General features: G+C 37.9%; 2 protein-coding genes across 3 annotated transcripts in view; one reads left to right on the top strand and one right to left on the bottom strand.

The window, feature by feature from the left end:
• Positions 1 to 12,804, bottom strand: part of LOC127006231 (zinc finger MYND domain-containing protein 11-like) — a 26,868-nt gene extending 14,064 nt beyond the window's left edge. For both annotated transcript variants that reach the window (XM_050875850.1, XM_050875858.1), the window contains exons 1-4: positions 12,721 to 12,804; positions 2,605 to 3,167; positions 1,266 to 1,317; positions 831 to 988 (exon numbers count right to left, since the gene is read on the bottom strand). In XM_050875850.1, the coding sequence (XP_050731807.1) occupies positions 831 to 975 (145 nt within the window). In that variant the 5' untranslated portion in view covers positions 976 to 988; positions 1,266 to 1,317; positions 2,605 to 3,167; positions 12,721 to 12,804. The remainder of the gene's footprint in view (positions 1 to 830; positions 989 to 1,265; positions 1,318 to 2,604; positions 3,168 to 12,720) is intronic.
• LOC127003297 (uncharacterized) lies at positions 1,321 to 2,934 on the top strand. The gene is made up of 2 exons (XM_050869772.1): positions 1,321 to 2,740; positions 2,931 to 2,934. The coding sequence occupies exons 1-2, from the start codon at positions 1,758 to 1,760 to the stop codon at positions 2,932 to 2,934; spliced, it is 987 nt and encodes a 328-aa protein (XP_050725729.1). The 5' UTR covers positions 1,321 to 1,757.
• Positions 12,805 to 13,355: the final 551 nt, after the last annotated feature.

Here is a 13,355-nt window from a genome sequence, read left to right as displayed (position 1 = left end):
AGATATTTAGCATTTGTTCTTCACTGATCTAAAGGTCATCTGATCTACCAAGGCTTTGATACGTCATACTTAGAAATATACTTCAGCCCCCAAAAGAGTAAGATTCTTTTAAAAATCAATCCCATACATTTGTCCTTAATTATAAAAAAACGTTTACATGTGAATATATAGTACCTACATTTTACTGCTTATCTTGTAATAAAATTGGAGATCTCGACAAAAAGTTTCCATTATTATGCAGTTGCATTACCCAAGTTAATTTTGATGAGGTTTTTATTCTATTCTATTATTTCCCCTTGAGATGTTCATTCACAGTAAAAGTCTCATATCCTTTGAATTCAATAATTTCAATTACTTTTAGCACTTAACTACTGAATGAAAGTGATAATGTTTGATTTACCTAAAGTACAGCAGGTACTTTTACTGCCACCTGAGTAACATTTTGATAAAGTAGCAATTCTTTGATTTAAGTAATAATATTATATATTTTTTCAGCTCTGCAACTGACAGGCAAAAGACTTAATTTAATATACACAATAATGGATGACTATTGTTTCCTATTACCTATATAAAATTGGAACACCTACGTAAACATTCATAAACCAAACTTGCAAGGAGAAAAAAAAATGTATTCTAAAAAAAATGTAACTAATAGCCATACCAGTTTCAATGTAAACTGGTCAATTCATGGAGCTTTAGTGCTTAATAATGTCCTTGCTTCTTAACACAAAAGACATATTAATGAGCAAATATTATGGGATTTGATGTCTCAGGCTGAAGTTTCAATTCACGGTTAAGATATTATTCATACAGTATATACATCTTCTTACCTGATTCCATGTTGTGCATTCTACTCATGTACCGACGGATCCTGTCAAATGAGGGCAACTGCTTGTGGTTGCGGATAGTGGTGATGGCATCCCACAGGTGTTGGCAATGTAAAGGGTCTGAGCACCGCCGGAGTGAAGCTTTCATGATGCTTCTCTTTCTGCAACACAGATAAGTCCTTACTGTTCAATATAGTTCATGTATTTTTCTGAAAATATGATTAGCATCTCTAGGATGAATTTAAAAGAAGCCACATTACAACACAAAGTAGTATTGTACTAATTAATGTTACATTACTTCACTCTTCTCTTCACTCACGTGAAAAAAAAATCCTGCGATTATCATGCCATGCAGTTTAGAAAAAAAAAGTACACACCAGGAATGCAATCAATTAGGAGATGCCTTATTTTTTTCAGAAATAAAAAAGGTTGCCAAACCTTTTAAGCCAGGATCAGGGGTCCAGCCTAAAGCTGTGCAGGATCAAAGCATCTGAAAAGATAAGAGACATTTATAAACATTTTTGCTCTCATTTACTGAGGAGGATGGGAAATACATAGAAAAATGAGCCATTATGAAAGTTTAAAATCTAATACAGTACTTGCTTCTTCAGTGGTAAAAAAAAATCCTGACAAAGTGCTTTTACACTCATTGCAAGTCACATCTCTTCCACACTCCTCTGATCTGACCCCCATGTGCCACCAATCAATAAGTGGGTGTGGTGGTGGTGGTATTGACTCACATGTGGGTACTTAGCATATGACTGGCAAGACTTCCTACACAGAACAGCTGCCAGAACTAAGCCTTAGCAGATGGGAAAAGGACCAATGGGACTTAGCTGAGCATAATTTTCATATTAAAAAATTATATCTATTAATACCTGTGAAATACAAGTGCTACTGATCCCTGAGGAATTACGAGTGGAAAATATCATGCCTGGCATCATAGTTGCAATACTATACATCTCTACAGGTGGACTTGTGTTTACAATTAATGCATTACCTGCTTTCCTCCTGTTGAAAACATTTCCAAGATCATTCTTGGCTCTGAATATTTATGAGGTCAGTGATACAATTGTGGCAATCCTTTCTGGCCTTGGGCTGATATGTGATGGTTGCCTCAGCCTGAATAGTCAGAATTATTATAATTCTTGTACCAGATATATGCTTATTCAAACACTGATGATTGTTCCAGTGGTAATCAGCCATTTTACTATTTATGGTATCTTTGTTAAGCATTTGCAGGATTCAAATGAAAATTTTTATGGCCAGCAGCCTTTTCAGAAAATTATCTCCGTGATTTGGACAGGAGTTGCCTGGCTCATTGCACTTGTTTTTACACTGATATTGTGGAGTGGCACTCAGGGTTTTCACGTGAGGCTGGCTCATGGCAACTCCTCTTATACAGTGAAACCCGAAACTCGCAGCAGCAAAAATCTAGTGGACAAACTCTGGCAATACAACAGCAATGAAGACTGGTCCAGTGATTACCGTGAAAGTGTTATCATTGGTCTTATCTACGGGATTGTCCGTGGAAATATTTCTCACGAAGAACTCCAGAGGTTCCGTGGTGTTTCCTTAAATAATGGAATGACAAACCAAAGCAAAATAGCCATTAAAAAGTTCCACACAGTACTTGGTATTTCAGAAAAAGAACAGAAGCGCATCTTCAACCTTAACAAAAATAATTCAAATGATTACAATTCAACTACATTTAATGTTACTCAAAATACAGAAAAAATATTTTCAATAAGAGAAACAACAAAAATTAAAAACTCACTGGAAAATATAGATGGCCAAGTGTATTCAAATATTCCAGCATCAAATCCCTTGGACTCTCTAGTTAAAAACAACAATAAGTTGACTTCAGCAAATACAGTGTCCAATGTCAAGGACACATTTGGGTTCACTACAGAGTCAATAAGGAAAGCTCCTTTATCAGTATCAGTACCTCAACGAAATTTCCACTCTTCTTTACAACAAAATGCAACACTGAATTCAGAATTTTCCACAAATTTGGATAAAAATGCAACGAGAAACATGACTGACAGCACTGGCAACAAAGACCAAGCACATCATGCTGCCATTATGACATGTGACACCCAGGTAATTATCTTTGTTAAACATAATAAAACTCTGTATTTCTATGTACATCCTAACAATATCATTTACAATTACACACGCGAATTTTCATGTTAAAAAATGTTATAATCAAAGCCAATAGCAAACAATAATTTTCAGCTCATTCTGTGGACGGTCATCCCAGTGGTGGTGTTGGCAGTAGTGCCCCTCTTGGCTGGTGCTGGGCTCGTGTTGAGCGATACCATTCGTTCCTGCCTGCATCTGCAACCAACAGCCACCATTGATTCACACCCTGCTTCTTCACTCCCCAGGAAAGTCCGATATAAGGTTGGTACAGAAGTCAGTATGGTAAAACAAGATTCTAAAACTATGTGTTGTCATATTTATCCATTTCCTGTACTTAGGAGAAAAAAGAGAGAGAGAGAGAGAGAGAGAGAGAGAGAGAGAGAGAGAGAGAGAGAGAGAGAGAGAGAGAGAGAGAGAGAGAGAGAGAGAGAGAGAGAGAGAGAGAGAGAGAGAGAGAGAGAGAGAGAGAGAGAGAGAGAGACAGACAGACAGACAGACAGACCAGACAGAGAGAGAGAGAGAGAGAGAGAGAGAGAGAGAGAGAGAGAGAGAGAGAGAGAGAGAGAGAGAGAGAGAGAGAGAGAGAGAGAGAGAGAGAGAGAGAGAGAGAGAGAGAGAGAGAGAGAGGATAGGAGAGAGAGAGAGAGAGAGAGAGAGAGAGAGAGAGAGAGAGAGAGAGAGAGAGAGAGAGAGAGAGAGAGAGAGAGAGAGAGCAAAGAAGAGTGATAATCCTTAACAACCAAATAACAATAACTGATCATATCCTCCCTTTTCCTTACATGACCAAACCACTGCAACCTTCTCGCTTTTTAATACCGTACAGTATACTGCTCAGTACTCCAACTCCACACCTTTGCCCCACTTATTTGCTCAATACTCGAATTCTCTACTTGATACCGCTCCAGTATCTGAACATTCTCCTGTCACAGCTTGTCAGAACATCTTCTAGGTTCGTAATCAAAGCTCCATACAACAACAGTTATGTTATGCATGCTTCATATACCTTGCCTCTATTTTTCATTGAAATAGCCTTATTTGCTAACAGGCCAGCTGTCTCTCTCCACTTCTTCCACGTTGGCACCAGCCTTGTCTGTACTGATCTCTCCACTTCGTCCTTGCTGTCCAACATATCTCTGAGGTAGCAGAACTGTTTCACTTCTCTGATCACACCTTCATCCACTTCAAGGATCTCTTCCTGATCCTTCACGACCTCCCCTCTACTTTTTATGATAACAGTCAAAGTTCACCACTCGATTTAGGTTTCTGTGTCTAGAGCATCTCTTGGAACATCACTGTGTATTGCCCAAAATCCCACTCCACTATACTTCCACAAAACCTCTGCATGTAACAAAACACACGAGAAATTAATTGAGACAAGGAAAGGATTTGCTGTGCCAGGGATTGAACCCGTGACCAGCGAGATGGGAAAGCCACTCCTTAATTAACCAGTCGGCCAAAGAGGTACCCCACTCGCAGTGAGTTATGGGAGGCTAGCCCATGAGGAGGGTCATAGCACCACAACTGGTCACACACAGCACACAGAATTGAGTAGACTTCAACATACCTTTCACAAATACTACATATGGGTACCTTCTTACTTGAAGGTTATCTGTCATTTTCTTGCCAGTGCCTATCATCTTTGTTATGTCCATGTTCACCTTCAATTTTCTACTTTCCATTGCCTGCTTTCACTCTGACCATTTTCTCTACCTCATCTTTTGTTGCAGCTGGCAACACTAATATACGACAAACAATTAGTGCAAACCCAGCCCACGAAAAAGAAAGCAGAGAAGAATAGGAATTGAATGGAGCACTTTTGGTAAATATAATAATATTACGAATGGCAACCTGCCGTTCTTCCTATGAGAAAAGTGTACAATCTATATATCTTGCCACTTCTAACCTACTGTTCAGAAACTTGGCACCTCACAAAATATTTTGAGGGAAAGTTAAGAAGCACACAACAAGGAATGGAGAGAAAAATGCTGAGTATATAATATGGAGAGATAGAAAGTGAGCATCACAGATTAGAGAACAGACAAATGTTGAAGATATTTCAATGACTATATTAAAAAAAAAAAATGGACTTGGGTAGGTCATATCATGCATAAAACTGAAAACAGATGGATAATTTAAGTAACAGTGGCAACCCCAAAATTGTTGATGTCAGATCAAAAAGAGAACCATGTAGAGAGATGAAATTAAAGCATTTGCTGGAGTAGGATAGAGTACAAACACTAACACCAGAGAGTGGTGAATAACACTGGGAGAGGCCTTGTCTTTCACTGTACTAGTAATGGCTGAAGATGATGATGACGATGATTAGGAGCCATTATGCTCTACAGAGCACAAAAAAGTTTCCAGCAGCCTTCACTGTGCTCCTCCCCCAATTCCAAGAGCTTCTTTTTTTTTAGCATTATATTTAAATTCATGTAGGCTATTTGCTTAAATCTTAATTTTGTGATAAATACAGAATGACAGACCAAAGCAGAAAGAAAAGATGTAAAAAAACAACAACATGGTAGACATACATATATAAAGCATCAGCCCCCAATGAGCAAAGGAGGAAGTGTCTGTTGTATACATGTACCATAATTATACATAAAGTATATGATTCTAACTGAGCATGAGAAAATGTCATCATGAGAATTGTCAGTCTATTTCTCTTTGTTATGTTGACCAATACCCTATAATAAACTATTTTGTTCCTTACATCAGGTAACAACTATGCTGCTAACAACTGTGGGCTGCTGGATTCCTGCCATGATTGAACGTATCCTCTCAGCCTCGCTACAGTCTCCCACAAGGCCTGACTCGAATGTCTTCCCCTTACTGCTGCTCCTTGGATATATACAAAGTCTGCTGAGAGCTGCATTTTACATTCTATACCACAAAAGAGTATGTAGAAAAAATATTAAAAAGAATAATTTACTACCATGAGCTCATTTTGATAGGCTCTAATCATACATGCGTGGGCTGGCCTTGTTCTCCTAATTCTCTCCATTCTGCTTGATCTGAAAATGCATTTCTTTTTTTTTCAATTCAATCTTCTTTTTTCTTCTTAGTAGGGTGGTATATTCATCTTTACAAGATGCCACCACCGGCTATGTTTTTGTGCCCATAAAACTTGAACTATTTTTCAATTATCATAAATTACTGGTTTCTCTGGGACTTGTAACAATTGCAGTTCAATACAATAAGTGATACTATTGTTAATAAAAATGTAGTTGATCATTCTCATTGTTTTATTTATTAGTAAATGAGAGAAAATAAATTACTATTGGAAGGCTCTCTTCATTAAAAACTTTCTTGCATGAAAGCCCTGCAAAATCAAGCAGAATTGGACTTTTTAAAAAATTCTGTTTATATTGCAATATTTGCTGAGTAGGCCTACTTGCTTTGGGTGTATCAGTCTCGCCTTCGATGAAATTTATCAAAAACATTAGGGCGTGTAGCAGCTTGACAGAAACCGTAGCATCAATTGTTTGATCTCTGTGGGGGTCACTGACTTCGGCTCCCACAGTATTACACTCGACCCTCAACTCCTGGCCTTAAACATCATCGCCTCTGACCTGCCCACCCTCCTGGTAGCAGCAGGCATCCACCCACGGTATTGGTCCACCCCACACAGCAACCAGCAATCAATTGAGGGTTGAGTGCAACATACTAGAAGCAAAAGCCAGTCACCCTCATGGAGACACAAACACTGGATGCTAAGTTTCTGTCGAGATGCTAAACCCCCTAAATTGCTTTATGATGAATTTCGTCGAAGGCAAGACTGATACACCTAAGCAGGTACTCAGCAAATATTGTAATATAAATATAACTCTTTAAAAAGTCCAATTCTGCTTGATTTTGTAGGGCTTTCATGCCAGAAAGATTTTTAAATGAGAAGCTTCCAATACTCATTTATTTTCTCTCGTTTCCCAACAGATAAAACAACGAGAATGATCAATTACACTTTTATTAACAATAGTATCACTTATTGAATTGAAGTGTAATTGTTACAAGTCCTAGAGAAATGCAGGTAATTTATGATAACTGAAAGAACAGTTCAAGCTTCGTGGGCCCAAAGACATAGTCAGTGATGAAACCTGCTGGTTGGCAACTGAATATACCCCATTCTCCATGATTTTCTATTAAGAGTTCCCAGTCTTCTTAAGCATCTTTTATAATTGATTACGTCTTGTATTTTCTAATTTTCATTACATCTTCCATTATATCTGAGCTTTGGAATATAACTTTTATAGGCCTGTGTTTACCACATTCACAGTTTCCTACTCTGTAATATTCCTCACTTTCTTTCTCTGATAGTCATCATCATCATCATCATTTCATCAACGCCTGCTCCTAGGAGCTCCCACCAGGGGATTACAGACACTATCAAAAACACTGACCAAATTTTGTAGGTCACTTTCTTTTTCTGCAATAATAGTCCCATTATTTTATTTATGATTATCATGATCATGCTCATTTCTGCTTTTTCTCTGATTATTTTGTTTTTCTCACTTTCCTCTTTCTTGCAAATTATTACTGATTTATTCATCAATTTTGAATTTTCCTTCTCACTTCCTTAACCTTGCTTGATATTTACTTTTCAGACCCTCTTGAGTCAACGATTTGTGTGTTTTTTCTATGTCATCAATCATCATATGTGTTTGTTTATTTTTTCAAACATGAAGGACTATTGAAGTGGGCAGTATTCAAACTTGGGTCCACAAGGACACCACACACGCATGCTGACCACTAAGCCACCACTGCATGTTCATTTTGCAGATACAAGCAAGAGTCTCAATTCTTCCCACTCCAGAGAATCCCCCAAGAAGTCAGTCACACACTACCTCCCATGTAAGGGTGTCATCCTTCCTCACATCTCAACTTGAGAATTCAGAATTTTGAGCTTTTACTTTTACATCAACATATGACAGTGATGCATAAATTCTTGGACCATGTACAGGGAGTTACCAACTTAACCCGGTAGCAGCGACGGGCCAAATTTGTGGCTTTACCATGTAGCAGCGACGGGGCAAATTTGTGCCATGATTTAAACCCCCCAAAATAGATGATACATAAACTGATCAGAAATGCTTTGATATATATTATGAAATGGTTTGTGTGAGTGATGATTTTTTCTCATCTTTCTCGCTTAGAAGGACCATTAAGAAACATGATCCCCGCTGCTACTGGGTTAAGAAATTATATGTTTCCTGAGGTTCATAATACATACTCCCCATGTGTTTATCTTCACTCTTAGCAGACACTTCATACAGTTTATTAAAAAAAAAGGCATTATTTTGTGTACTAGCTAATCAATGCACAACTTATTGTTTACTATAGCAACAATGAAATATCTCGTTAGCACACATTCAGTATATCAAACACACCATCACCACTACTACTACCACCAGTACTATTCTTATCATTGTTATCATTACAAGCTGGTGAGTGGAGGACATGAACTCTTTCAAGAGGGGAGTACAGTATTAAGTCACTTCTCCGACCAAAACTGGCCCTCTCTTCTGGCTACTGCTCTCTTTGCAGGAGCAATGCTAAGCAGGCTTTTTTTTCTTTGAGTTGCTTCCTTTATTGTAAAAAAGAAAGGTATTTACCAATTGATTTCATTGTAGGCATGAGATGCACTGCTCGTCACCACTTGATGACACAGATTTTGTTTTCCCATCAAGATTGGGGATAATCTGTGTCCCCATCATTCAGTAGTAAACACTTAGTCCTATTAGCATGTGTAAATTTAGTGATATTAACAGTGTTAGAACTTGGTGCATGGTTTAAATTAGTGTCTTTTGTCTTTGAATTCCTGTAGTCTTTTCATAGCTGTGTTACACTCCGTTTTGTGATATTCCCACTGTCAGTAGTGCTAGCTAACCACTGCATCATACTGTCAGCAGGCAAAATACCTCTGAATGACAAACTCTGCATGGAAGTAATACCAGGCAATGCTGAGCATCTTAATCTAGGCAAATGATCTTGATAGATATATCACTTGCTTCTCATATTTGTTAAAATCTAATTGAATTGAGTCATGCAACTGAGATAGACATATACACTAATGGTTGGAATAGTAAGAGTACACCAACATCCTTTTTTGTATACTTATCCCTGTTCTCATACCTTCTAACTACGTCCCCACTGTCAGATAATATAACACAGCCACATCAGTGTTGTTGCCCTGCCATGATATCACTGGCATTATGTCACAAGAACATTTTTGGGCAGCCATACCAATGCTTCATTTTTGCCTAGAATGCAAACTCTCTTTGTGTCATATTCATTTTCATGTTTGAGCTGTTCTGTTAGTTCATGAAATCCTACAGCTAATGATATTTTGTGCTACTGAAGGTTATTGTAGTACCTTAACTGACCCATCATTTTATCAATTATGAACTTCAAGAAAATAATGGTCACTACCAACTATACTCAGTATTGCTCCCATTATTATAAACAATAGTGGATATAGGATTGTGAGCGGGTGGCACTGGGCTGATGCACACTCAGTAGAATTGGGTGCATCCCATTAGGTTCAGGGGTCAAGAAGTTTTTAATTCTTGGGGTACCTTCTCCACACTGGCCTCCATGGCATCATAGTAGAAGAGTTTTTCATCCTTGATCACACAGAGCCAGGGGGCTGCTGTCTCTGGTGACAACCTCAAACTCCTTCTGGAGTTAGCAGGCCATAAGGAGGTAGTGTGACTGCTGCCTTCCCCTCTGAGGGACATCACCTCCTCCTTGATGGTGTCTTTGCTTCTGGTGTAATCAAAAATGGCTCTGAGGCTTGACTTGGTCTCTCAGACAAGGTTTTGCTCAAAGTTGTACTTCACTTCTCATTGACACTGTTCCTAGTCCTGCAGTAGAAGATACAGCTCCCTCTGGATATTCTCTGGTATATCTCCCATGCTAGTCTCTCATGACATTCCTTGTAATCCATTTGGGCTTCGGCCGCTGCTCTCCTGTGACTAATTCCAATGCTTCAGTCATATCACAAAAAATAAAATTGGTCTCTAATTGGCTGCATAAGGCCCTGTGACTCATTAGTGCACAGAAAACTAACATGACTCCCCATTTGTTGAAAGTGAAATGTATCACCCATAGTATCACATTCTCTTAACTTTTTTCTAACTGCCCACTAATTGTCTATTGATCAATTATAGCTAGATCTAACAATACACAGCCTGGATTGGTCATTTTAAAACAGCAGTCATTTGCAAAAAAAAAAAAAAGTTAATAATTATGGAACAACAAACTGTTGACCCATGTTATTCAGTCTCTCTGACCCTCAAATCAATCTTCAGCGAGCGAACAGGGATGAGGCAGGGAAGGTGCATGTGTCATCGGAGCATTTCGTGAAAACACACAGACAACAATTATGTGAGAACTGTATGTAGTAACTATGTGGAGAGATGTTCAATTCAACTATACATTATCAAAGGCTAACCTGTTTGAAAATCAGTTATAAGTGTTTCTCCCATCAAAGCATCAATAATTCTCACAGGACCCTAAGTTTGTAGGTGAGAGGAGAGTAAATAAGAAGAAATGGAAATAAGAAAAGGAAATACGGAAAAAAAACAAGAAGAAAACCCAGCATTCCCATAGGCCCCAAACTTTGTAGGTAAAGAAAGGAAATAACACAAAAAAGGAAATAAGAAAAGAAAATAAGAAAAAGAAATAAAAATAAAATCCATCATTCCCTCAGGCCCCAAAGTGTGTGGGTGATGGGAAAGTTAATACAAAGAAAAGAAAACAAGAAAAGGAAATAAGAAAAGCAAATATATGGAAATAATAAGAAAATCCAGCATAACCTCAGGTCACGAAGTTTGTAGGTGAGAAAAAAGAAGACAAATAAGAAAAGGAAATAATAAGAAAATCCAGCATTCCCTCAGGTCCTGAAGCTGAAGTGATAGGAAAGGAATTGTGAAGATAAGGAAATAAGAAAAGGGAATAAGAAAAGGAATTATGAAGATAAGGAAATAAGAAAAGGGAATAAGAAAAGGAATTATGAAGATAAGGAAATAAGAAAAGGGAATAAGAAAAGGAATTATGAAGATAAGGAAATAAGAAAAGGGAATAAGAAAAGGAATTAGGAAGAGGAAATAAGAAAAGGAAATAAGAAAAGGAATTAGGAAGAGGAAATAAGAAAAGGGAATAAGAAAAGGAATTATGAAGATAAGGAAATAAGAAAAGGGAATAAGAAAAGGAATTAGGAAGAGGAAATAAGAAAAGGAAATAAGAAAAGGAATTATGAAGAGGAAATAAGAAAAGGGAATAAGAAAAGGAATTGTGAAGATAAGGAAATAAGAAAAGGGAATAAGAAAAGGAATTAGGAAAAGGAAATAAGAAAAGGAAATAAGAAAAGGAATTATGAAGAGGAAATAAGAAAAGGGAATAAGAAAAGGAATTAGGAAGAGGAAATAAGAAAAGGAAATAAGAAAAGGAATTAGGAAGAGGAAATAAGAAAATGGAATAAGAAAAGGAATTAGGAAGAGGAAATAAGAAAATGGAATAAGAAAAGGAATTAGGAAGAGGAAATAAGAAAATGGAATAAGAAAAGGAATTATGAAGAGGAAATAAGAAAAGGGAATAAGAAAAGGAATTATGAAGATAAGGATATAAGAAAAGGGAATAAGAAAAGGAATTATGAAGATAAGGAAATAAGAAAAGGGAATAAGAAAAGGAATTATGAAGAGGAAATAAGAAAAGGAAATGAGAAAAGGAATTAGGAAGAGGAAATAAGAAATGGGATTAAGAAAATGAAATAGGAAGAGGAAATAAGAAAAGGAAATAAGAAAAGGAAATAAGAAAAGGGAATAAGAAAAGGAAATAGGAAGAGGAAATAAGAAAAGGAAATAAGAAAATGAATTAGGAAGAGGAAATAAGAAAAGGAAATAAGAAAAGGAATTAGGAAGAGGAAATAAGAAGAGGAAATATGAAAAGGAATTAGGAAGAGAAAATTAGAAAAGGAAATAAAAAAAGGAATTAGGAAGAGGAAATAAGAAAAGGGAATAAGAAAAGGAATTAGGAAGAGGAAATAAGAAAAGGGAATAAGAAAAGGAATTAGGAAGAGGAAATAAGAAAAGGAATTAGGAAGAGGAAATAAGAAAAGTAAATAAGAAAAGGATACAAGAAAAAGAGGAGATAAGAAAAGTAAATAAGAAGAAATTTCATCATTCCCACAGGCCTTAAAGTGGGTTTTTATTTTAATTATGGAGATAGTTTTATATTCCAGAAATCACTAAATGGTTGGCTTTTCAATGCTTGAGGTGCATCAGCCGCCGCCCCGCTCCCTACTGTTAATACTGGCCAGCGTAGCAGACCCACCCTCGCCACTGACCCATCCTGTCCCATATTGCGTGTTTCTGTAGGTAACACCTCACGTCAAATAAATTTAAACTAACCTAACCAAAAGTAACATACCTAACAAGGGGACTTTGCCCCACGAGCAGAACCTCATTAGCAGAACCCCACGAGCCAACCCCATGAGCAGAACCCCACAAGCAGAACCCCACAAGCCAAACCCACTAGCAGAACCCCACTAGCAGAACCCCACGAGCCAACCCCACAAGCAGAACCCCACGAGCCAAAAACAACGTCCCCGAGAACACAGGACTTCAAGAAGCAGAATCTACAAAGCCCTTTTCCTCGCGTTTCTCATTAGACAAGACGAATAAATGGTGTCCCTGCCCACCTGTATCGTCCAGCACAACCTATATTTGCACCTGGCTAGCCTCGTCCTTACCTGAGGGAGGGAGAATGGCGTAAAGGTGGAAATAATGTTCACCTGAGACAGCATCAGAGGCTCTTCCTGTCACTTGTAAACAACCACATTTCTTAACAATAAAGTAAATAATGGATGTCTCTATGCTAAAGCTGGGATGTTTAGTTAAAGGTGTAGTTTTTATCGAGAAACTAATGGCGGGGAGGTTATATTTGTTGAAAAGTGATGAGGATTATGTCGGGTACAAAATAATTAACTCGTGAAAAAATGCTACTACTGCCAAGGCGGGAGATTCGAATTGCGTCTCTCTCTCTCTCTCTCTCTCTCTCTCTCTCTCTCTCTCTCTCTCTCTCTCTCTCTCTCTCTCTCTCTCTCTCTCGTGGTGAAGTAACTGACATGCCTAGCTATGAATCCGCGGGCCTGGGTTCGAATCCCGGCTGGGCAGTCGATGAGCAGCCCATCCAGCTGTTCGTCCTCCCATTCCGGCTGGTCGATAAATGGGTACGCAGATGTTGTATATTCTAGTCCTATAGCAAGGGGCTGGAGTAAGTATGTAGTCGAAGCAGAACGAAATACTGATTCTAAGTTCACTGCGAACCCCGAAGCGCAGACTTTTCTGAATAAGGTATTGTAATATGTTTTTTTTGTTTTGGTTT

This window comes from Eriocheir sinensis, chromosome 3 (assembly GCF_024679095.1).
Source record: "Eriocheir sinensis breed Jianghai 21 chromosome 3, ASM2467909v1, whole genome shotgun sequence".
In the NCBI taxonomy this organism is placed as follows: domain Eukaryota; kingdom Metazoa; phylum Arthropoda; class Malacostraca; order Decapoda; family Varunidae; genus Eriocheir; species Eriocheir sinensis.
The sequence above is the reverse complement of the archived record's forward strand: the minus strand, read 5'-3'. Positions and strand labels throughout refer to the sequence as shown.

Bases quoted from the DNA above. Each gene is read 5' to 3' on its own strand.
- LOC127003297 (XM_050869772.1), top strand. From the start codon at position 1,758: ATGCCTGGCATCATAGTTGCAATACTATACATCTCTACAGGTGGACTT.